The 26,378-nt window shown below is 39.7% G+C and overlaps 1 protein-coding gene across 5 annotated transcripts in view; it reads right to left on the bottom strand.

Annotated features, from left to right (window-relative positions):
• Window positions 1–26,378, bottom strand: part of aplp2 (amyloid beta (A4) precursor-like protein 2) — a 66,782-nt gene that overhangs the window by 7,509 nt on the left and 32,895 nt on the right. For 2 of the 5 annotated variants that reach the window (XM_055028017.1, XM_055028014.1), the window contains exons 3-15: window positions 25,876–26,005; window positions 19,980–20,092; window positions 16,866–17,083; window positions 13,286–13,521; window positions 12,688–12,864; window positions 10,755–10,885; window positions 10,092–10,166; window positions 9,737–9,895; window positions 9,124–9,252; window positions 5,446–5,545; window positions 4,472–4,645; window positions 3,318–3,353; window positions 128–210 (exon numbers count right to left, since the gene is read on the bottom strand). In XM_055028017.1, the coding sequence (XP_054883992.1) occupies window positions 128–210; window positions 3,318–3,353; window positions 4,472–4,645; window positions 5,446–5,545; window positions 9,124–9,252; window positions 9,737–9,895; window positions 10,092–10,166; window positions 10,755–10,885; window positions 12,688–12,864; window positions 13,286–13,521; window positions 16,866–17,083; window positions 19,980–20,092; window positions 25,876–26,005 (1,761 nt within the window). The remainder of the gene's footprint in view (window positions 1–127; window positions 211–3,317; window positions 3,354–4,471; window positions 4,646–5,445; window positions 5,546–9,123; window positions 9,253–9,736; window positions 9,896–10,091; window positions 10,167–10,754; window positions 10,886–12,687; window positions 12,865–13,285; window positions 13,522–16,865; window positions 17,084–19,979; window positions 20,093–25,875; window positions 26,006–26,378) is intronic. The other 3 variants (XM_055028018.1, XM_055028016.1, XM_055028019.1) reach the window with 2 other exon arrangements.

Genomic DNA, 26,378 nt, shown 5'->3' with positions numbered 1-26,378 from the left:
TATGCAGAATGTGTCATTTAAAAAAAAAACAATTATCGATTAATCGTCAGAATAATCAACCGATTAATTGATAATTAAAATAGTCGATAATTAAAATAGACGCTGCACAGAAGCGTCAGGCACTCACCAGGTCTTCTCCCATCTTCGGCTTGCTGTTGATGACTCTCTCCTCGGCGCCGATCAGACCGTCCAGACCAGCCATGGCGGAGCCTGGTGGAGGTAAAGCCGGATCGGTCAGTGACACGTAGAAAACGGACAAAACAAAACAGACCAACAAGGGTGGTGATGTTGGTGGAGAGCAGATTGTTTCGTCACAGCAGTTGCATCAGTCTCCTCGGTGCGCTGGTGACAACGAAACCCTTTCTCCCATTCAGCACAGAGAGACGACTGTGAACATGACAGCGCTCTCCCACAAAGGCCCTCTTAAACCAGACACATGCAATTTTCCATTAACAATCGTTGTCGTTCGCCAACAGATGCATTTTTCTGTAAATACACCTTCATGTGAAATAAATGAGACAATGACGTGACAATAAGCCGAGGAGATTCTGTCCCTGCAGGGTGTGCATGAAAGGCGGCTGCAGCGGCGCTCTGCTTACAGAGCAGCACAGCTTTTTAAACAATTAACACCATGTGTAGAAAAATGTGACAAGTATTTATTAATTTAATGATTTAATTTATTATTACCAGCATTCAATCTTTTTTTGTTCAAAGAGTGAAGAGTGACAAATTACAATAAATACAAAAACTTATCAATATGAGGGCTGCAACCAAAGCTTAATAGTAAAACTATCTGGGAGTAATCACACCTCTCTAATTGTTCGTTTTAAAAAGAATAAAAAGTCTAAATTTGCATCAAAAGTAATCTAATTAGCGAATGTCAGACGATGTGAGATTTAAAATCTGAATAGAAACACAGGAACGCTGCAGGTCCCCCCTGCACACCAACCGCACGGTGAGGCTCGTCCACATGGATGAAGCTAAATACAATCAACCAACAACCATAAACAACCAGGCAGAGCTACAACGGATATTCGTGTGTCAGAATGGATCTGTCAAAGTTTAGAGTAAATACAAGTGAGAACTTGGTGAGAAACAAAAATTGATGTCCACCGCTGCTCTCCATCCAAACAGACGGAGTTAGTGGCACAAAATACAAATTCATACCACACCTTTAATGTTTTAATTTGTATTAAAAACAAAATATTAATAAAAGGATCTTTATTTTTCCTTCTTCTCCATAAGTATGCACTTTGAGCACTGGCCAATGAAATATTTAGATTTTTCTGCTTGTAGCACAGGAAAATGTGAAAAATACGGGGGTCAAAAAGTGCCAACGCATGAATAATGCAAATCCCAAAACATGAAAGAAAATAAATGCAACAAATGCTGCAAGTGGAAAATTTTGCAACCACGGGAAGTAGAAGCAAAAGGGAAAATGTCGCAAATATGAAACAATAAAAATTCACGCAGGAAAACGTAAGTCCTTCAGGCCACAAAGGAGAGACAACCAATAACTAATAAGTTGAACGGAATGAGAACCTCAGTAAAGACGGGATGTCATGATTATCGGGACGGAAGAAAGAAAAGATTCATGTCTTTCAAGTCTTTCACAACATTATGGAACAGCAGCGTATTTACAGAGGTAATTCTACCTACTATAGACTCCCCCTAGTGGCCTGGAGGTCTTCTGTTTAGCGTTTATTTTGTTGATTGTAAGTTTTTGTTAGAGATGCAAAAATCTATACAAATACAAAAATTTGGGTTGATATTAATTTCTGATATTAATGTTATGGCAAATAACCGATGCCGATATTTTGTACATTGTATCATAAATATTTCTCTACCATTATGACACTTAAAAAAATTAACAGAAACAGAAGGCAACAAGATGAAAATAAATACTGGTTGTTCAAATCTACCTCATTTTATTTATCGGACCGATACGTTTAAAATATTAATATCGGCTGATACCGATGTTGATGTGGATATTTTTGGAGCGTTTTGGGTTGCATTTGTTTTTTGTGTTTGTGTGTTTCGGATTTTTTATCACCTTTTTGTGTTTCCATCGGAGAAAATGAACACTTTAAAATAAAGCAGCAAACAGCTGTCATATTGCACAAGCCATGATAGGAATCTGTTTTCCTTTCCAGGACGTTCTTATAATCTCTTAAGGTTTCAGGATTACAGCATAGGGGCAATTTAAAACTTCTCCACACACTGTAATCTCTGGTTTTGAAGGAGAAATCTTTTAGTTTATTTTTGTGTGAACAGAGAGTTTTGGAGATGTACACTGCAAAAACACACAATCTAATCAAGTATTTTTAGTCTGGTTTTTCGGGCAAATATTTAAAATAAGACAAAAACAACTGACTAGCAACTTTTCAGTAAGATATAGGAGCTCGTTTTTCATCAATAATTCATTAATATTAATTTGAAAAAGTTCTAGTTTCACTGGTAGATTATTTTACTCATAAGACATTTAAATAATCTGCCAATGGAACTAAAACTTTTTTAAAATAAATAAGAGATTTTTGACTTAAAACAAGCTCATATTTCTTGCTGAAAGGTTACTAGTAGTTTTGCTGTAAGTGTACTAAGATATTTACAATAAAAACTAGATTTAAAAAAATACTTAAGATTTTGCGGTTTTGTAGTTTCATATTGCAAAAACCATAATCTTACCAAGTCTAGTTTTTAGTGGAAATATACTAGTACTAAGTGCACTTATAGTAAAATAAAACGTACACGTAACTTTACAGCAAGATATAGCAGCTTGTTTTAAGTCAGTAATTTATAGTTATTGACTGGTTCCACTTTCAGATTATTTCAGTCGTAAGATGGGAAAATGTCTTGTTGTAAGTGAAATAGTCTTTCTATTATTATATTAAATAATTACTGACTTAAAACAAGCTACTATATCTTGCTAAACAGTTACTTTAAGTTGGTTTTGCCTTATTTCAAGTGTTCTCAGTTTGCACTAAGAACTAAACAAAATACTTGGAAAAATTTTGCGTTTTAGCAGCGTATACGCTACATTTCACAGCTCCTATTGGAAACTAGACGGATGGTGAGAAAAGTACCCATAATTCTGGTGAGAGCCAACAGACTGCCGAGTAAAAGCTACCAGCTTTTCTACAAAGCATGAGGTGATAATCCAAATATGATGAAGAAAAAAAAGAACGAAAACAAGAAAATAAACAACGAAACCGGGGTGGTCAGTAAGAAAGGGTGAAAAGGAGAGGAAAAGCAAAGGAAAACAATGGGGATGGTTTTAGTTGGGTGAGAGGAAAACAAGACGCAACAGAGGCACCCACCTTTCTTGAAGGCACGTGGGGAGTCTGATAGGTCGCCTTGACGTTAGAAATGAGCAACAGAAAAACAGAAGATCAGAAAACGGGACGGAGAGAAGAGAGAAAACTGAGGTGAGAAGAGAAACGGCAGGATTATCAAGCTCTGTTAACTGACTGAGCAGAAACGGGGGAATCAGAACCAGAATCAGAGTTGGCGCGCCTTACTGAGCCCTCCGGGCCGCTGGCTCGCGTCTCAAAATGCTCCTCTGGGGTTTCACTGTAATTTGCCTCCCGTTTTGCTGGAAACATTCCATCCATCCTTTCTGCTTCTCCTTCAGGATTCAGTCTTTTGGTTGGCCCCAATTTGGCTTTCATTTCCCCTGAAGTGATTGGCTGCAGCTCAGTTTAATATGAACAGTGCAGCACTGATAAATGGGATCTATTAAGCAAAATTCACATTTTCATGCTTCCATTTGGGTTTCTGCTGCTTCTGAAAACAGCCAAATCACTTTAAAAAAACAAAACTGTCGTAAAAGAAGGTCAGTGTTTTCTATTCAGAAAACGATTACTTTAATCTGTCTCATTTCAATTAAAAATTCTTCAGAGTGTTTGTAGACGGTGATAGCTGTTGACAAAAAGATCTCCTGTAGCAGTCTGTATTACAGGGAATTTGAAGAGGCCTCTGACCAGAGATGCTGTTTTTCCATGAAAGTCTCATGAAGCAGATGTTGAGGATTATCGATTTATTGATGTCATGTAACCTTCTTCGCGTCATCATTCCCAGTGTTTCCGCAGTCGCCCCCCAAAACAGTTCCAGCCTTCTTTATCAGGCTTTTTTTGGTTCCTGGCTCTGATGCCGTCACCCCAACAAAAGAGACGACACTCTCAACATTGTAAAAAGATATATGCGCTCTCTATATATCTTTTTACAGCAAATGGTGGATTCCAGCAAGAACCCACCACTTGCTGGATTCTTTTTGGTTGTGCAGGAGGCTCTACTAATGCTTTTCAAAGATGTAAAGTTGTATATTTGTGCATCCGTTTGCAGCCATTTTTAAGGGTGAGTGTAAGTGTTGCTTTGGGGGATGTGGTTAGCAGCTGATTTGAATTTATAGCAATAGGTCACCTTTAAAGGTTTTGCTTGGAAACACTTCAGTGGGTGCCGTGTTGTGCTGTACCTTCCGGCTCCGAGCGCGCCCCCAGAGACGTGACCTGGATGGGTCGGTACGGTTTGTCCTCGGGGACTGGAACCTCCACGCTCTCCTCCGATGACACAGTGACGTCAGGCTGCGATTCGGAGATGGAGGACAGGAACTGGTCCATGTCGGCCTTCTGCTCCTGGAGCAGGTCGTCTGCAGAGCAAGAAAAATCACAAAACAACATTCAAACTGCAAAAACATAAAAACTCATCAAGTATTTTTGGTCCAGTTACAAGTGCAAACATGTCAGTACATTTGAAATAAGGCAAAGCTAACCTTCAGGCAGAGTTGAGTTACAAATGTGATTGACATGAAACAAGCTACTATATCTTGTTGAAAAGTTACTTTTAATTTAGTTTTGTCATTTTTTTAAGTGTACTAAGATGTTTACACTAAAAACTAGACCAAAAACTTGGTAAAATTTGTGTTTTTTGCAGAATATCTGCTTCTGATGAGAGTTTATAAACCTAGCGGTTTATAAAACACCTCTTCCTGCTTTCTCATTTTCTAAGAACGGCAACAGTTTCTGTTTCTGCTAACTACCAATTAGCATTTCTCTGAAAGCTGGTTCTCTCATAACTCTGCTCTGTAGATCTCAGACGAACGCGCCACGGTGAAAGCTGCGACCCAGTTCTGTCATTACAGCAACTCAACTTTAATTTATGCTTCAACTTCACACCACGTTTCCTTTCAAACCAAGCAGAGAAAACAGAAGAACATTTTAAAATCCCAAAACTGGGATGAATAGCTAAGTGTGACAAAAAGAGAGGCAGTTTTGTTAAAATTTTCACCAGGAGCTGAAGATAGGACAACGTGTGTCTGAATAATTGGGTCGTAGCCAGACATTGAAACCGACCATACTTGTTTTTCATTTTTCGAGAGTCTCCAGAAGGAAATAAAAGGCGGGGAAAAACGAAACGAGCTGGATTTATCCGTCATTCCCCGTGACTCACCGATTTCATCCTGCAGCTCCTCGGCCACGTAGGGAACTTTGTAGAGCAGAGAGAGACTCTGGTTCATCCTCTCCTCGATCACCCGCAGGTGTGTCATCACCTGACATCAAGAAGGCAGAAAAACGAAGCGGTAAGCCAGCAGAACAACAACAACCTACGGCCTTTCCAGTCACTCTTATCATTTAATTCACATGGACTATTCATCTTAAATCAAATCAAAATATAAAACCAGGTAAAGAGGATTTCATTAATGTATCTAAATCAGGCATTAATTAAATTTTTTTTGGTCGAGTTTGTAGTGCAAATATTTTATTACTTAAAATAGGACAAAGCTAACTTACAAGAAACTTTTCAACAACATTTAAAGCTTGTTTTACGTAAATAATTCCTTAATGTTGAGGAAAAAATAATTTCACTTGTAACAATTTTTTTTTCTGCAATAAGTGAAAAAAAATCTGCCAGTGAAACCAGAACATTTTCATGACTATTAAGAAATTATTTATTTAAAATAAACTGCTATATCTTCCCGAAAGTTACTTTTAAAATCTTAAGGTTTTGTGTATTTGCAGTGTTTAAAAGGCTGCTCATCAAAATAAAAAAACAAAACAAAAACAAACACACCAACTACTCCTGCAGGAAATTCAATCAGAATTTAAAATTTACATACAAATATTTAATTTTTTGTTAATTTCAGTTGAACTGGATGGATGGATGGATGGATGAAATGATGGATGGATGGATGGATGGATGGATGGATGGATGGATGGATGGATGGATGGATGGATGGATGGATGGATGAGCTGGTAATTTATTGCTACCATGGCGGCATCTGAGGGGAAATAGAATGAAATTGAAATTGTTTTTTGGAGCCTCCAGGATTCAGGAAGTCTGACCCAGACGCCTGACCTCTGACCTAATGAGGAAGAACTGGTTTCACTTTGTGAACTCAAAACATTGAATTGAAAGAAACAATCTCTCTCCCTACATCTCCATCCAGCTGCTTCAGCTCACAGCAACGTCTAATTTTTCCCGAAAATGATAAGAAATCTTTGCGTCTGATTTCTGCCGGGGAATCAAACCGTCGTCCTCCTCAGACCTTTGCTGTTTACCTCCAGTGGCCAACAGGTGGCAGTAAAGCACCGTCAGCAACACGCTGCAGCGTCTGCGGCTCATTCCTGGCAAACAATCCTCATCGTGAGGGATTTCACATCTCAGAGAGAAACTGATGCATTAAGCAACCGCACTGACTCCAGATGTTCAAAGTTATTAAGAACTGGAAGTTAAGGTGGAATAAAGAACAGATTATCCTGGATTATGAGTTGAAATAATGACAGAGAAGGAAATCTTTTATGCCAATATTCCCTGTGACTGTGTGGCTTCGTCCATTTGCAGACTCAGAGATCTGAATCCAGTGAAGGAGAGTTCGACCCGATCCCAGCGCCAGTGGGTCAGGGTCCGGCGCCGTTCGCTGCGGCGTGTTAATCTGCAGCTCAGGCTGGAGTGAATGAAACACTCTCTGCTCTCTCTGCCGCCCACACACTTACAAACAGGGCAGAGAGGAGCAGGCTGAGAAATCATTATCTCTGGTCTGTCAGAGCAGCAGGAGGAAGAGGAGGAAGAAAAGTGGGAAGAGGAAGAGGGGGAAGACAGATTCACCACATGTTTCCAGATGTAACAGGAGATATTTTAGTTACGACTACAACACAGTTTGAGGATTAAGATTAAATAAAGAAGTTCATGATGGATGGATGGATGGACGGATGGATGGATGGATGGATGGATGGATGGATGGATGGATGGATGGATGGATGGTTGGGTGGATGGATGGATGGATGGATGGATGGATGGATGGATGGATGGATGGATGGATGGATGGATGGTTGGACGGATGGATGGATGGATGGATGGATGGATGGATGGATGGATGGATGGATGGATGGATGGATGGATGGGTGGATGGTTGGGTGGATGGATGGATGGATGGGTGGATGGGTGGATGGATGGATGGTGGATGGATGTGTGGATGGGTGGATGGATGGATGGTTGGGTGGATGGATGGATGGTTGGGTGGATGGATGGATGGTTGGGTGGATGGTTGGGTGGATGGATGGTTGGGTGGATGGGTGGATGGATGGATGGATGGATGGATGGTTGGGTGGATGGGTGGATGGATGGATGGATGGATGGATGGTTGGGTGGATGGGTGGATGGATGGATGGTTGGGTGGATGGGTGGATGGATGGATGGATGGATGGATGGATGGATGGATGGATGGATGGATGGGTGGATGGATGGATGGATGGATGGGTGGATGGATGGGTGGATGGATGGATGGATGGATGGATGGATGGATGGTTGGGTGGATGGATGGATGGATGGGTGGATGGTTGGGTGGATGGATGGATGGATGGATGGATGGGTGGATGGATGGATGGATGGGTGGATGGATGGATGGATGGTTGGTGGATGGGTGGATGGATGGATGGATGGTTGGGTGGATGGATGGATGGATGGTTGGGTGGATGGGTGGATGGATGGATGGTTGGGTGGATGGATGGATGGATGGATGGATGGATGGATGGATGGTTGGGTGGATGGTTGGGTGGATGGATGGATGGTTGGGTGGGTGGATGGATGGATGGATGGGTGGATGGTTGGGTGGATGGATGGATGGTGGATGGATGGATGGATGGATGGGTGGATGGATGGATGGATGGTTGGGTGGATGGATGGATGGATGGTTGGGTGGATGGATGGTGGATGGATGGGTGGATGGATGGATGGATGGATGGTTGGGTGGATGGATGGATGGGTGGATGGATGGATGGATGGTTGGGTGGATGGATGGATGGATGGATGGTTGGGTGGATGGGTGGATGGATGGATGGATGGTTGGGTGGATGGATGGATGGTTGGGTGGATGGTTGGGTGGATGGATGGTGGATGGATGGATGGATGGGATGGATGGATGGGTGGATGGGTGGTTGGGTGGATGGGTGGATGGATGGATGGATGGTTGGGTGGATGGGTGGATGGGTGGATGGGTGGATGGATGGATGGATGGATGGATGGATGGATGGTTGGGTGGATGGGTGGATGGATGGATGGTTGGGTGGATGGGTGGATGGATGGATGGATGGATGGATGGTTGGGTGGATGGGTGGATGGATGGATGGATGGATGGATGGATGGATGGATCCATACTTTTACTTGAGTACTTTTATCATGAAGTTCTTCTACTTGAGTAAAATGTTTAGATTTTTCTACCCCCATCCACCCAACCTCTGGTTGGATGGATGGATGGATGGATGGATGGATGGATGGATGGATGGATGGATGGATGGATGGATGGATGGATGGATGGATGGATGGATGGTTGGGTGGATGGTTGGTTGGATGGATGGATGGATGGATGGAATGATGGATGGATGGATGGTTCCTGCTGAATGTTGAGGATAAACTTTGTGTTGATCACCATTAGAGTGAAACCAACTGAAGCTCCGTTTGGTTCTGTTTGGTTCTGTTTGGATCCGTTTGGATCTGTTTGGTTGCTTTTCCTCCTCACAGCGAGATCTCAAAAACGTCACACTAAATTTCTCCTCATGATGAAACCCGACGCTCAGAATCGGCCATTTTGGCATTGCCGTTAGCGACGGCCAGCAGGATGGAAACACCGACCTGAGACTTCATCTGCGCGGCTTTCTCTGGGTCCACCGCCAAGACGTGCTGGTAGTGGCGCACGGTGTGCTGCCGGTCCTTGTTCTCAGCGCGGACGTACTTCTTCAGCGCTTGCATGATGCGGTGAGGCTGAAACAGACACAGAGCGACGGGCCAACACCATCAGAACCAGCTTCCCACTTCCTGAACCCAAAGCCTGGTCTGAGCTCATGCTAAGAAACAGGAAGATGAGCTGAAAGCCGGCAACAAATACTTAAAACAACCGACCGCAAATCTGGATAAAATCACTGCTCTCACTCAGATATCTATGGAAGTCCATTACTGCCATAAAAAAAAATAAAAGTCCAACAAAAAGTCATGAAGTGTTTTAAAATATTAATTATGAGAGAAGCAGGTTTGCTCCAGCGAATTTTATAGTCTCATAATCATAACCCTAGAAAGTTGAAATTATGATACTTAGTCTCATAAATACGACTTTATGAAAAGAAATTAAGATTTTTACTCTTGTAAATGTGACTTTTAAACTCAAAATTAAGACTTTTACTCTGATAAATGTAGCTTTAAAACTTGTCGTTGTGTCATTAATGGTGGTAATTAGTGGATCTGCACCGACCCTGGGGGGGTCGGCCTGCAGGGCGGCCAGGTAGTTCTCCAGGGCGACGCGGCGGCGGTCGTTCAGCATGGCCTCCACCCGGGCCAGGTGAGTCTCCACCAGCTGCTGCTTCTCGCTGGCTGCCTCCTCCTCCAGCGACTCCACCATCGCCTGGAAGTGCTGAAAACAAAACGACGCAGAGTGGCACTCGTTTTATTTTTATTGAGGAAATAAAAATGTAGGTCTCAGTTTCTGTCCTCCAGGGAGACTCATTTCTGTCCTAATTCAGACTCGGACGAGTAAAGATAGAGCAGCTGGAGACAAGGATGATTACAGGCCTGTTGAGTCTCTTCCAAACAAAGAGACCAGGGTTTACCTGGACCAGGGTCTGTCTCTCCGCCCGGGGAATGTTCCTGGCCTGCCGATCTGCCTCTTCCCATTCTTTCCTTACCTGCAAGAGACAAACAGGACAACAATTTAACTTTTCTCCAGGTGAAAAGAACAAAAAACACCACGACGTAGTAAACTATCGGACCAAAACCTGGTATAAACCGGCTGAAATCACAATGTGCCACTGTAATTTATCCAGGGCCAAAAATACTTCAACATTACTCAAGTAAAAGTAAAAAGTAGTCATCCAAGAAATTAGTCAAATAAGAGTAAAAAAATATTTGGTAGAAGTAACTGATTAAATTATCAGCCATTTCATATTTAAAATACATCAAAATACAAAGTTAAGTGGAAAATTTGGACCAAAATGACAATAATTCATGTAAGTAACAAAAAATAACAAAATCAGGCAAATAATGTTTCCAAATCAGTTTCTTTAAATGAAACTTTAATAAAAGCTGCAGGTGTGTGTTTGTTTTGTTTTTCATTCAGTGGGTAGAAAAATCTAAACATTTTACTCAAGTAGAAGAACTTCATGATAAAAGTACTCGAGTAAAAGTAAAATTACCCCTAAAAATATTTTTTTTCCAAAAAAGTTACTCAAGTGAATGTAACTAGAGAATAAGAGGAGCAGATTCTGGCCGCTCACCCTCTCCATGCGGTTCCGGTGCCGGACCTCCAGCTGCTCCTTGGCTTTCTGGAAGCGGCCGTGCTCCTTGTCGTCCGCCGGCGTCTCGAAGTAGACGTCCACATCGTCGGACCAGGCCGCAGGCTCAAAGACTATAAAAGTAAAGTAGGAATTAGTGAGACGATCAAATGAAAAGAGACAAAGAGTCGAGGCGCAGCAGGAGAGAAAGGAGCTGGAACAGGAGGAAGGTTTGTTACTCGAAGGTTTGTTCCTCTTCCCACAGCGAGGCTCAGATATCTGAGGGAATCTGACAGTCTTTCCGTTTCAATTTTCCCTCCTCGGCTTTCAGCTGACAGGTTTGACTCCATGTTTGACAGCTGGGTGAAACCGGGTGGCCTGTTTTAGTTTTTATTTTTTTTAGTTTCCTCACTGAATCGTCTAACTAGGAGTCTACAAAGCAGCAGGAGGGAAACCTTATCATGCCGCTGCAGCATCAAAACAAAGACAAACTCCAGCTTCCTGCTCCGACTTCATCTCCTTATGTTAGCCTGGGTTTTTTTTTTTTTAATGTCAGGAAATCCAGTTGGAAAGGTTCCTGGATGATGGAAGCGAATCTCCGAGACAATAAAAAACAACAAAACAAAAACATCCTGCCGGGTTTCTCAAAATAAACTCTGTGGGAAGACGAACGAAGAAGCATGAAGAAACGTCAAGCACAAATATGGAGACAGAAACATGAGCGTGCACGCACGGAATAAAAGCAGAAAAAGAAAAACATTGTTAATATCAAGCTGTGACCCGATGAGCAACGGGAACAGAGTTCTGGCATTTCCACACAAAAAATAACGTTTTTTTCTTCTAGGTTTTTTCTACCAGCTGGAAAAACAGCATCAATAACAGAAGACAAACAGTCACTGACTAATTATATTATTATTATTATTATTACTATATATAATTAGTCAAATATAAATTATATTTTTCTTTAAAATAATCTAAACAAATAATTTCCTAATGTAGGAAAGTTTCATCTCTTTTCAACTTGTCCTCATGACATTTATTTATATACAGACATTAAACTGTTTAGAAAAAAGGAGCAAAATACAAAGCAGTATTTTATGAAAAACATGAACTGATTAATCTGAAATCATTTTTAGTTGTTAAGTTATTTTTGTTAGACTTTGGGCTTTAAAAGTGACCTTCAATAGCTTAGGATAGAGCTATGGCCTATACAAAACATATTCATAACTTTTTTTTTTGCACAAATATTTTAGTCTGCTTAGTTCTGCCTGCTTTGAGCATCCTGTCACTTTAAATCCAAACAATCTGCTGCTGGCCACGCCCACAAATTAACGTGAAACTGGCTGCAAACAGAAGTGTAATTAATACAATCCTTCACCTTTGAAAAGCATTAGTGGAGCCTCCTGCACAGCTAAAAAAGAATGCAGCAAGAGGTTTCTGGATGATGAGCCAACAACAAGACACTTGTGTTTTCCAGCAGCCATTGTATTTTGCGTCCTGCAGAAAAACCTGCTGAACAAAGGTTCTGGAGCTCAACTTGGGTTGCTAGGTAACAAAGCATTGTAACTCAGTAATCTGGAGGTTTCTGAAATAATTTCATTGTTTTGGCATAAAATTATTGCCAAAAAAAAAAAAAAAGATGTTTTTTTTTTTTTTTTTTTTTGGGTGTTAAGTGCTTGGGCTATTTTTAGAAGCAGTAAAGACAAAATGGAAGGACAACAAACATATAAAATGTGAATTTTGCAAAACAGGTTCCCTTTAAGTCACGACAGGCAAGTGAAGATAAATCAAAATAAAATTGTGAGATGATTTCAGCGGTGAAGAGGTTTCGCTTAATTGGAGAAAAGCTCAATCAAAGCGGTGCTGATCGATTTTCAGGCCGGCGGGCAGAGAGCGGACGGCTCAGCCACGCAGGCCTCTGTCACATCAGACTTACTTTTGAGAACGCATATGTTGACGCATTCAAGCCATGTTAGGAAATTGTTTGGGTTGCCGCGGCAACCACCGTACACAAATGGCTGACAGCTGCGCTTCTCCGTGTCGAAGTACCATCGAGGAAAGTATGCGCGACAGGTACCCGTCTCACTCGGTAAGGAGCAGATAGAGCCCACGACTGAAACGATTAATCGTTAATCTGAGTACACACACTGACGGGAAAAAAACAAAAAAATCTAAAAGCTAAAACTGTACAAAAAATATATTTATTTATATACATATATATTTAAAAATATATTTAAAAAATCTGTAGTACCTGCCATTTTTAAAAAACAGTTTAATCGATTAATCGTCTGAATAATCAAAACAATAATTGATTACTAACATGGTTTTTCCTGATCCGATAGTTAATCTCCACAATACCTGATTGATTTCTAAAGTTTTTTGCAGGAGTGCTATGAACAGCGTGGCGACTTTAAGGTGAGATGACCCTTAAATAAAATGATCTGGATGCTGATGAGTTGTAAATTGAAGTAAATAATAATATTTCTAATAATTTGAATGCAGAGTAATATATTACTAAAGAAAATATTACTCACCCTCATGAAAAGGAGATTGGCTCTGTTTAATTTTCTTTGGTAGTTTGCTGCTTTCTTCTTTTTCTTCTTCTGCTGCTTCTTCTTCTTCCTCTGCGTTCATTTTTGCCTCTTCATCCTCGAAGACGTCGCGGTACTCGTCCTCATCGTCCTCCTCCTCCTCCTCCTCCTCCTCCTCATCTTCATCTTCGTCCACAACGTCTTCCTTCTGAATTGGTTCCTTATTAGCTTTAGTCACACTGAAATGAGAAAGATGACATAAGACAATTAGTGCCTTCTTCCAAAACATTGACGCATACCTTCCTTTTACAACAAAACCTTTTTAAAATACATTTAATGGTACCTCATATCAACGATCCCACCGACCTCAGCCAGTATTTTTGTATAAACACAGGGTGTTGTGTTTAAGCACAACAGAGACTTGTGCAGTTAGCTAGAAACAAATTTTAATTTGCATTTAAAAACAACATAAATCTGTCTTTTTTTTCAGAAGCATGACCTGCAGCTGCATTAAAACCTTTAACATATGGATCCCTTACAGGAAGGCAACAAACTGCTAGCTAACATCAATTAGCATTGGTTTTAGCTTTTAAGTTGTCAACTTAACACTAAATCTTAATGGACACCCGATATATAAAAAAAGAAAAGTGTACTTTGCTACGCTATGATGACTAGACGACAAGGTCAGGAAAAAGTTTTGAATAAAATAGCAAAGGAGAGGGAAGTAGGTCAGCTATGCTAGCTTGACTATGACAACCGTAACTTATAGATGTGATGTGGAAATCTGTTTTCGTTCAGTTAAAAAAACGAAAAAGGCAGCCTAAACACCAACTCTGACAAATAATCTGTAGAGAAAGTGTTTGAATTAGCTGCTCTACCACCACTGTGTTAGCTTAGCTAATAGCAGCCGTAGCTAATCTACCATAGCGATCACTTAATAATAAAGAGAAATAAACATCAAGGCTAAAAACAAAACTGTGGTGGCTTGAATGTTCTGTCCTTTGTGAGGGAAATGTTTGACTATATTTTCTGATAGGTAAAGTGGCGCTGTTGTCAGTTTCCATGGATATGGGTCTAAGTGTAGCGCAGCCAACACAGAGAGCGAGAAAAAGTGTCTTTTTGTTGTTCTTCAAGACTTTTTTTGTGTTATTTTCCCCTTTGCGGTGGCACAGTGCACCTACATATATAAAATATGCTTATTATCCATGTAAAAATGTAAAACATCTCATACCAAATGACTTTCTGGGTGGAAGGATGCAGTCTCCTGAAATAAACTTGCTTTAAGTAATTTACAATCCATCCTTGACATGTTTACTGTTTGTTCCTGACAATTCAGATTTTCAGTTGTCTTAAATGACCAGTTCTGCTAAATTACTGTTCTTTCAAAAAAACCTGTAAAAACAATAATTACCAGTAAAAACTACAGCTGGTTATTTTGTTTTGCGTCTGGCATTTTGCACATAAGTTTGTGTCCTATGAAAAAGAATATAAAACTTAATATTACAGGTAACGTACATGTAAAAAAATTTCCAAAAACCTTATATTTTAGAAAAGAGGCCTTTCAGTATTAGAAATATGGCCTAAACTGACCAGTAAACACATTAATATTGCGTTTGAATGGAAAAACTTCAATCTGTTTGCTTGAACTTCAGTTCTTCCTCCTGTTAACCATTACACTTGGTAAAAACTGTCAGAAATGTTGTGGTGGGGATTTATTGCATCTTTCATCATATCACTTTTTTTAAAATCGTGATTCAAGGCTGAAACGATTAATCATGATTCATAGATTATTGAAATAATTGTCAACTATTTCGTTCAGTTTTCCTAAAGGAATGCTGTATTTTTCCCTCTCAGGCAATAAAATGTTTATTTTCTTCTTATAAAAAGGACTTTAATTATTTGCTTATTTACACTTCTTAATGTATTTCTAACATACCAAAGTGGTTAAATGAAAAATTGATTAATCCAATTTAAAAAAGAAAAGAAAAAACATACTTCTTTAGATCAAATCTACAAAATATAAAATTGCATCTTCCTATTATTGAGATAATCTCCAACTGATTTAGTATTTGATTGACAGCTAATTAGAGTATACAAACTCATAAATAAGGCTATTTGCTGAAGAAGCAATATATGTGGAGCAGTAATTAAAAAGCTTTTCTTTGTCTGGCTGGTACAGCTGATTTCTGCACACTGAGCAGCTCAGCATGCTTTAGCTCGCCATTATTTCTCCTTGACTGAGTTTCTGTTGTTCCTGTTTGCTGATACCACTAACAGTTGATCGCCGAATGTTTCGACTTGCTGCACAGGTGGCATCCTCTCACACTGCCGTGCTTGAATTCACTGAGCTCCTGAGAGCAACCCGTTCGTTAAAAAAATGTTTGTACAAGTAGTCTGGAAGCCTTTACATCCTTGAGCTGAGAGAAAACAACCTGGAGAGGTTGCAACAGGGGAAGTAAATGATTTAGAGCAGAGGTGCTCCGGTTCTGTCCTCAAGAGCTGCAACACTTTAAGTTTTAGATGCTCCAACAGATCTGAATAAAATGGATGAATTTCCTCATCCGCAGATCATTCAACTCTGCAGAGAACTGGTGTTGAGCTGTTCATTTGACTCAGGTGTTGCGGAAAAGTAGCATCAGCTACCTAAACGTAGCTTTTGAGAACTGGATGAAAGAATCCCTGAGTCAGAGAGTTTTCACACCTGATAGTCTGGTAGACTTGGTTCTATTAGGGACCAAAGTTGCAACATTTATTACATTTTCAGCTGCTGCGGTTCACTTTCACACTGCTCTCTGTCTAACGATACAGAAGAAGTAAAAAACTTGTTCCCCTCCTGGCCGCCGGGGGCTCTGCACAAAAACCCACTGAAGGAAACGACACAAAAAACCTCTGAAGAAGAAACTGAGCGCAACTTCCTGCTTCATAAAACGTGAACAAAAATAGAGTAGCATCAAATTTTAGTGGTTGTAGGATTTCTTTTTTGTCTTTGATAAAATGTATTCTGGTGGCACTAGACTCTTTTGTTTTGGTTGTATTTACCCAGAATGCCCTGGGCTGCAGACCACTTCCTGGTTTTGGAGCAGTCTGGCTCACTTGGTGAGGTGTGAACCGAACTCTGATGCAAACAAAAAAAGTGAACTCTAGTCCACCTACAAACCTCATTCTTTGTTTTAAGAGAACACATGTGAAAAAAACAAACAGGAAGTGGACTACAGCACAGGGCATTGTGGGTAAATACAACCAAACCAAATGCATGAGTGTAACACTAGCAGGAGAAATGGCTTGTTGAAATCCTAAAACTGCTAAAATCCGATGCCACTCAGTGACTTCTACAGAGGTTTTCAAGTTGGTTCCTTCAGTGGTTATAAGTGCAGCGCCCCCACAGGCGAGGAGGGGAACAGGTGTTTCAAAGGGTTTGGGTCGCAGCATCTGAAAATGTAATAAATGTTGTAAATTTGCCCCCCAAACGAACCAAATCTACTGAATAATCAGGTGAGAAAATACTAAGAAATAAATAGACTAAACTCACACAATACAACCAGAAGGTTTCTCTTGTTGCAGGAAGTTTCAAAGATCTGCTCACCTTTCCTCCAGAGGCTCACCATCACCCAGTGCAACGTCCTCATCCTCCACGTGCTCGTCTTCGTCATCATCTTCCTCCTGGGAGGGCAGGGCCGGGGCGGCGGACTCTGCGAAGCGGGAGGCGGGGCAGCAGACGTACTCAGTGCCGTGGAACTTGTCGATGTCGCAGGGCAGCAGCATGCCGTAGCTATGGAGTACCATGGAGCTCCTGGAGCAGGCCTGACAGGGTCACACAAAGCAGCTTCCTGTCAGCAGATTCTCCCACCCGAGTACCACAGCTGAGCACCGCCGCCTAAAAAGCTAGCTGCGCTAACCCTAACACACCAATCATAAACATTAGCTCTGCTCACGCTAAAGCGCTAAACAAACATAGTTTTCAATGGACGCTAATGCTAAAGCACTAATTCAAATTCCATCTGCCCTTGAAAGAACAATTTAATTTAAACAATTTAATTACCAATTTAATTTTGACATTTATCTTTTGTAAAACCAGTGACATAAAGTCATTGGGTGGAAATAAAACAGAACATGCAGACAGGAGACAGAACTGCTATATAAACAGTCTTTTCTCACTTCAAAATAAGAGCATGACCATAAACATATGACAACTTGAAAAATTCTCAACAGTCAAAAACCAAAACTTCAGCATAAATGTTGAACTTTATTCAACTGAAAGTTTATAAAAAGGATCATGTGTTGAGAAGTAGCAGCTTTATAACTTAGCTAGGGGAAGCTAAGTGCGCTAAGTGGAATTTTAAACACTGATAGAATCTGAATATTGACGTGTTTGGTTGTAACTTCCATGTAAGTTGATGAAACGTGAAACAAAAAAACAGAAAAACCTCAAACGTAAATGCGGCGAGACTCTCCTCATTTACAAATTTATTAATGATCTGTTTATATTAAAATCAATTTAGCAGCAGCTAAGTATGTTAAATGCTGTCAAAACTAGCAAAAACGCAAAATGAAAAGTGAGTACTGCTAATCAGCTGCTGGCGTATTTGCCCAACTCAGCCGCCGATCTTCTGGCTGAGTCTCTAATAAAAACACATTTCCCAACTCTGGATGCTGGATTTTTATATATATCTAATAAACATGCTTGAAAATTTTCTATAGTTTTATCCGTAACCCATGAATTTGACAAAAGATTCCAGATCAGATATCCAGCAGATCTATTCAGTCCAATTCTATGTTTGATTATTTATTTTGCATTATATTCTAATTCTAATTTAACTTTCTGGGCCAGTTCAAAGAAAGTTTGTAGCACTTTATTTTTGTAAAGTAGCCATCCTGCTTTTTTGTCAGTTTCAGTTTCTTTATTATCTATTTTAAGTTGGTCGATTTACTACCAATTAACTAACTGGACAAATCAAAGTTGTTTTTACAAGTTTTACCAAACAAATTAAAATATTGGTGCATTTAAGTGAGCTATGTTGGTGCAGAGCTATCAAATGAATTATCAAATAAGTTTGTAATTCAGTAGATTTATGTTTTAATGTTTCAAATCAATTCAGATATCAGAAGTACAAAAAGTTAATCTGTGCGTCTTTAGTTCACACTGAGAAACTAATTTCTGTTGGTATTTCGTTGGAAATCCCAGTGAAATACTTTTAAGTTTGTGGTTGTACTGTGGTAAAATTTAGAGTTTGGGCGAGGCGTTCCACATTTTCCCAAAGTCACGCTGTCCTGCAGGCGACCTGCTTTTCCCCAAACGCTTCCATCCTGCAGCAGCTGGAAGGTATCGGATACCAACTCGGCTTGAAACTCCACCAGCGCAGAGACGGATTAGCCGCCCCGTTTAACATCTCAGCTTGAGAAACAACACCCTTTGTTTTCCAAGACGTTTCTCACATTTTCTCCACTGGAAACGTTTCATATCGGCTGACAGTTTGCATTAGACGTCCACAGCGCAGAAGGAAATGGAGAATCTAGAAGGTGAGGAAATGTTTGAGGAGAGCTTCAGTTACGGTCAAACTAACTCTGCAGCCTCCTGAGGGGGATTAGCAGCCGCAGCGCTAATCTGATTATAGGCTGAAATGTGAGGATGTCTGATCAAACACACGCACAGAGGAGGAGGGAATATATTTTTTTAAATAACCGTATTATGGATGTTTTTAAGGATTTACTGGGCTTGAGATCAAATATTTGGCATAATCTTCATTAAAAAAAACCATAAAGTCTTACAAAGTAATTTTAGTCTAGTTTCTAATGCAAGATGGGAGCAGAGTAATAATAAAAAGGTATTTGGTAAAAAATATCAGTAATTTAAAAATTTCACAGTCAACATATAAAGTTAAGTGGAGATTTTGGTATTTTAAGGACCAAAATTACAATAATTCAGATAAGAAACAAAAACTAACAAAATGAGACAAAAGAAATAATTTCCAATAAAAAACTTATGAAACTTTAACAGAAACTGCAAGTCTGCATCTGGTGAATTCTTGGTTCAAACATGTTTGTTTTTCATTCAGTGTGTAGAAAATCCAGAGATTTTACTCAAATAAGAGTAAAAATACTTTATAATAAAATTACTCAAAGCACAGCGTAGTAAAAATACTCCTGAAAGTTTATTTATTTATTTTTTCAAAATAGTTACTCAAGTAAATGTAATTTAGTTACTGAAATAAACTGAATTGGAAAATATCAAAATTTCCATTTAATTTTATATAATATTAAATTTGATCAGTTACTCAGTAAGCTGTTTATCAAATACTTTTTCACTCGAGCAATTTTATGGACAGATACTTTTTACTTTACTTAAAGTAAAGATAAGTTGAAGTAGTGACAATATTCACTCTACTTTTACCAACTCAGTGACTTTCTTGCTATTTTCAGCCACATTTCAGATAAAAACAATCAGAATCTTTTTAAAGATCAGTCAGAAAACTTGACCGCTGATTCTTATGAACCGTCCTAAATATTAATTCAGTTCAAACGTTTCAAAAATCATCTTAGAAGATGCTTAGAAAGGATTTAATTGTGTAATCCTGCTGAATTTTTGACCAAGACGTTTAAGACTCAGTCAGTAAGAACCGTATAAACGTCTCCTCCAACCAAAGCGTGACCAGGGAATTTGTACAGACGGCGGTAATCCTGCGGCAGATCCGGTCCTCACCTCCTTGGCCACGGCGTGCCACTGCTGGTGGCTGATGCACAGGTCCATGCGCTCCTTGTGGAAGAACTTGCACTTCTCTGGAACCAGCAGGACGTCACTCACAAACTCGCCCACTGAAAGAGAAAGACGGCCGTTAGTCACTGCACCGATCTGTCCAGGAAAATCCATTCCTCTGAAACACGGTCGGGTTGGAGGCAATAAATCAGCCGGCTGGAGTTAAAAAAGGAAGCCGAGATGAGGATATTCAATAATTCATAGCTGCCTCGTCCTTTAATTTTCTCTATGGTGGAATAAAAAGGCGGCCTTTGACATCTGCACCTGTGTGAACCCCTAAACTAAAAAAAGGGATTATCCAATCTGCTTAGCTGCAACGGAGAAAATCGGTTTCACATTTTTAAACTCTTCCTGCGTCTCAATGATATCATTTGCTTGATGATTTATATTCAGCCATGTTTTATTCATGGAGCAGGAAGTCAGATCCAGAGGAAATAAATGGCTTGAAAGGCATCTTGTGACTCTCTATGAATAGTTTCAGGCTGAAATCCGTGCAGATCTAAATGTGGAGTCGGGGGTCCTGATGAAGATTAAACGCCTGGCTGGCATTTTGACGGAGGAGAAAATGGCAGAGGGTTGGTGGAGTTGGCTGGGAGCCGGCTCATTTAGTGGCTCGCCATAACCTCGGACGGCGGGAACGTCGCTGGAGGTAAGAGCGGCCGGGAAAAGCAGTGTTTTGGAAAATGAGAGGGTAGGTAAGGAAGAGGAGAGCGCTGGAAATAGCAGAGGACTCAGCAGCTGCTTCTCCTCTCCGTCTGGGACGTGGTACAGTTACAGAAAGCATTTAAACCTGGAATCGGCCGCACACAAGTCACTTCACCACCGAAAGGGAACCTATTATGACAAATTCATATTTTACACATTTTTTTTTCTTCCAGTTTTGTCCCTACTGCTTCTAAAAAAGAAAAACAAAAAACACCCAGTTGTTTTATGGAAATGAGTTGATGTGCTCTGGTGCCTGGAAAATGACCAGTTTCATAAACCTCACAATCCACAGGCACTGCACCGTTACCTAGCAACCCAAGTTTAACTCCAACACATTTGGTCAGCTGGTTTTACTGCTGCACAAAGGCTACTGGAAAGGACAAATGTTTTATTGTCGACTTACATTCATGTTGGTTGTGCAGAAGGCTCCACTTCTGCTTTTCATTTAGTGGGCAGAGAATCCAGAAATTTTATTCAAGTAAGAGTAAAAATACTTCATAATAAAATTACTTTAAGAGTAAAAAGCACAATGGCTGCTGGAAAAGAAGAGTATTTTATTGTTGACATTCCTTCAAGAAAACCATTTGCTATAATCTTGTTGGTTGGTGGTGCAGGAGGCCCCACTTCTGCTTTTTGAAGATGTGCAATTGTGTAATTGCGCATCTGTTGGCAGCCATTTTTACGTAAAAGTTGGGGGCATGGCCAGCAGCAGCAGCACCTTTGAATTTAAAGTGACAGGACGTCCTAAAACAGCTCAAAGTTGGCAGAACTGAACTGGCTGAAACTCTCATTGTAAGAATGACTTTATGCAAAAAAAATTATGAACATGTTCTATATAACTCACAAACCTATCCTAACCTGTTCAAGGGAGCATAACAGGTCATCAATGTTTAAATTTGCAAGTGAAAATGGTTGCAGATGTGCAATTACACAACAGTACATATGTGAAAAGCAGAAGTAGAACCTTCTGCACAATCAACAAGAATGCAACAAGTGGTTTCTGGATGGTAAGACGACAGGAAAACACTTGTCCTTTCCAGCAGCCATTGTACGGGGCATACAACGGTAAAACCTGCTGATCAGTCATGCTGGAGTTAAACTGGGTTGCTAGGTAACGACTCAACAATCTAGAGGTTTTTGAAACTGTTCATTTTTCAGACCCCCAAAAAACAGCTTGGGAACGGTTGGATTTTTTTTAACTCTTATGTTGTTGTTAGAAGCAGAAGAAACACAAATGGAAGAACCAAGTTGTGCAAAATGTGAATTTTGCATCATATTTCCCCTTTAAATGAAACAACATCCTTCCATCTCCCAGGAATCAGCACATTCCAGCCCTGGTGCAATTTGGAGGTGTGCGCGGTTCCCCTCTGCCCACTGCATAAAACCCTTTCTAATGTGGATATGATGTATTTATCAGGCAGGAGACAGCAGGTTACTGCAGCTGCTGGTTGAAATCCTTCTGATTAAGGCCGGAACATCGTCAGGACACGAAGAGCAGCGAAGCCAAGAGCTTTAAAATAGCCCAGTTGGAGGGCAACCAGCTCGCTGTGGGCGGATTTTAGGTTGCAGACATGACATGACCCCAACACGGCCAGTCCTGATTCAGATTTTCTGAAGAAGAAGCGACCAAGCTCTTCCACAGCGCACTGCCAGGCCATTTCACCAACAACAAGATATTTTACCCAATAAAGTCAAACAATCAAATAAACAATTTCATTAATATTAAGAAATTATTCACTAAAAAACAAGCATAATTACTGGTGATAAGTTACTTTTAAGTCAGTTTTGTCGTATTTCAAGTATACCCAGATATCTGACCTTGAAGGAGATCAGGTCTGTGTTGAGTCTGAAAACTTCCTGGGGTTTTCCTGGTTTTATATTTACATTTGTTTTATGATCTGAAACTTTGAAGTCTAATAAAATAACACAAATCAGAAACAGGACAAATACTGTAGCAACATCCATGTTTACTGCAAATAAATTTACAGGCTGTGTCAATGTTAAAGTCAAAACAATGGAAGAGAAACAATTGTTTCAAAAAAAATGAACTGTTTTATACATAAAAACAGAAGCAACAGCAGCCAAAACAAGAGACTCCTTTTGGAAGGAAGCAAATAAAGCAGCTGGAAGAATAATTTGCATGTTGGCGTTTCCTCATATAAAACACAGTAAATATTAACATTTAGTCTCCTCCTCTAATTTTCTGCACAGTGTTTGTTTGCATTGCATCACAGACTGTGCAGAAATCTGATCACGCCACCAGGATTATTCAAAGTAATGAAAAAAAAAAAAAACGAAGGTAACTGGAGGTCAGTGTTGCATAACAGAAATATTTTCTAATAAACTCCAAGTTTCACCTTCCTGCTCGAACACACAACTTTGTTTTTCCTGTTTCAGCATTTTTTGTCCCGACTGACGCCATTACTCTCCTCTCTTCCACCCCGGCTTGTAGTTCTGTGATTGTGAATGATTATCTGGCGCAGGTTATTACGATTCAGGGCTTAACGCTCGGTGCAGAGAAATTTACAGAGACGGAGGAATGCAATAACCTCAGGCGCGGTGCTCCGAAACAAGCCCCAATCTGTTATCGGCGCCGTCACTCCGCCTTTTTGATGGTTTGTAAATGTGGAGGCTGGTCTTTATAAAACCACAAGCTTAGTCACAAAAGAGAATTATTTAAATGCCTTTTTCCTTTGACAGGTCTAAAAGGAGAATTAAAAAAACAAACGACTTCTGTGAGAAAATCAATATCAAACAGGAATTCATAAAACAAGGGAATAAAAAGTAGTGGCGCTATAAATGTAATATATAAAGGCATATTGTGCAAATTGTGTTTCTTTGGACCATATAGATTTCACCATAAAACTGTGTTTTCCGGAGGAACATATTTTATAATTTATTCACATTATTTGTTGTTTGAAATGAGACTTTAAAGGATGATCAATACCCAGAAGGATTTGTTCCAATCAAAATGATAATCACAGACAAACCAAGTCTTAAAAATACAAATTAAAATCATCTGTTAATGGAGAACAGTTGACATCACATCTGACAGTGATGTGATGTCACATCTCACAGTCAGATGTTAACAAAACCATCTGAATTTGTGGATATTTTGTTTAGGGAGAGAAAACATGGAGGAACTGAAACTGTGCATCAATTTTAAACCGAGCTAATTTTGTGTAGCTTATTTTATTTTTCTCAAACCAATATCCTCATACAGATTCATAATCATGTCAGATCATTCAAGGTCAGCTTCTGCATTTTGTTTTTCCTTATTAAACTATAATTACTGTACAATGCTGAATATTATTTGATATTGTGCTAATAACTCAGCTAATTAGCACTTCCTTGCTAACTTTTAGCACTCTTAACTTGCCCTAAATTTATTTTTCCTGATTAATTCTAGTGCACTACTTTACTCAGCTGTTTTGTAAACATTCAACTGAATAAAGTTTAACATCTTTGTTGACATTTTTCTAGTATCTACCTGATTAAAATGAACGCATTAGCAATAGCTAAGCATTAGCTTCCACTAAATACCATGTTGGTGTAGCACTTTAATGTTAGCAGAACTGATGTTTCTGATCAATGCTTCAGTGTTTGTGTAGCTAACTTTTTAGCTACCTGTGTCAAATTATTAGAGATGATCAAAGCTAAATAAAAAAACTCTGGAACCCAAATGCTCTGATAAGTGTCTCTAAATGTGTCGCAGCCAAATCCAAAAACCTACAAAACTGGATGGGAAGAAAACTAAAGCCATGATTTTGCCTTTGCTTGATGTTATTGCCTTGGCTTCTTTAGATAAAAAGCCATTTGCCGATGGGTAAAACACGACTAAGTGAATCTGACTGTTACAGCATATGCTTCTCTCAAGTATGTGACATTCTGAACCTTTCATTTCCTCCTTAGGTCAGACAGTCTGTCGTCTCCTGTTTTTATAATAGCCAGACACGCAGCTGAAGGCATTGCATTTCTGTTAGGCTTTTCTATAAACACGCAAACAGACTTGGCTTAAAATTAATTGAGAATATTGGATGATTAAAGATAATAATCCTTTTCTATGATTGTTTTTTAGCTTTGATTGGTAATAATTACTGTACAGCAGTTTTCAAGTGTGTGCCGTTTATGATTATAAAATACAGTTTTTCAATAATTTAGAACAAGTATTCAGATTAGGCTTGTTTGTCAGACTAATATATACCTGTTGACAATTATAACTCGTAAACTATTAAACATACTTTTCCTTAAATCCATATTTCTATAAAATAAAAAAGTCATTTTAATTGGTTTGATGTAATATTATAATTTTAAACGTCATGTTTTCATTACCTACAAGTAGAAAATCATCATAATTAAAAGAAATGAAGGCTTTCAAACCTCCATCTCTGTGTAATTAACCTACATAATGCTTTTCCGTTAATGATAAAGTGAATGAAATAAATGTTTTTTTTCTGTAATATTCTAATTTTGTAAATCGAGGTGTGTATGCATATATATCCAGCATTTTTCATGGGAGACATGGCCTCCCTTGTCCCCCCTCTTGGAGACACCACTGCTCAGACAAAGATGTTTCTTCTTTTTATAGCTGGAGGGAGAGTCTTTGTTTTCAGGAATCCATTTCTCATATTCCTTCATCCCAAGAAGGGAGAAGCAGCGTGCTGCAGTCGTTTTTCTTCATACGACTTTGCATGTGATATTTCATGCAGCAGAATACGGCCATGTTGCCGCTGCAGATTATCGTGATCCTGCCGGGAACAGTGGAGGACGGGAGTCGTTTGTGACAGTGCAGTCAAACAGCGGTACGGGACACAATAAAGCAAGCCCTCCGCCGCTGACCCTGTGTGTCAGCGTGAGTTTATGACCGCTGTCTAAGGGGGCAAATAAGATTGTGCTTTATTGCTCAACAAGCCTCCCCAGCAGTAAAATCCTTCCCCCATCAGCCATCCGTTCTGGGAGACATTAACTCCCCATCCAGCGCGGATCGGCTCAGTCTGCAGCTAAAGGCCAGAATTAGTGAACCGAATCCAATATCACTCAATGTCACCTCTGCCCAAGGCTGAAATGACTCATAAGCTCTTCGTTTTCAGCACAGAGGGGAGCAGGGTCTCAGTTAAAGGAGCGTTTACTAGCTTACCTAAGCACATGTAAGGCACCACGATGTGGGCGTGGCCTTTGCACACCTTCTTCTCCTTTTTACACCAGTTATCAATGCGGACAGGCTGGTTGGCTTCCACTACGTTGGTGATTTTGAGATCTGGATACATCTGTTGGAAACAGAAGCAGATATTAAACACTTACGATCATGGTTGACTGGAGCTTTAAGGAATATCTATTATGCTTCATTGAACAAGTTAGGATAGGCCTATACAAAACATGTTAATCACATTTTAATTTTTACAAAATCATTCTTAGTTAATGAGATTTTAGTTTGGTCAGTTCTGCCTATATGGAGCTGCTTTAGCTCCAAATAAATCCAAAGAAGTGGCTCCTACATAACCAGAATTACTTTTGCCTTCAAGTTTTTTCAAAAAGTTTGGACACCATAATAGCATAATTCATCCCCTTTAATAGATCTTTTTATCTGGGCTTTATACCCACTAGCTTGGCTTCTGCTCAACTGTGAAAGAGCACACAGGT

The sequence above is a fragment of the Poeciliopsis prolifica genome, unplaced genomic scaffold (assembly GCF_027474105.1).
Source record: "Poeciliopsis prolifica strain line A6 unplaced genomic scaffold, Auburn_PproV2 SCAFFOLD004, whole genome shotgun sequence".
Lineage (NCBI taxonomy): Eukaryota > Metazoa > Chordata > Actinopteri > Cyprinodontiformes > Poeciliidae > Poeciliopsis > Poeciliopsis prolifica.
The sequence above is the reverse complement of the archived record's forward strand: the minus strand, read 5'-3'. Positions and strand labels throughout refer to the sequence as shown.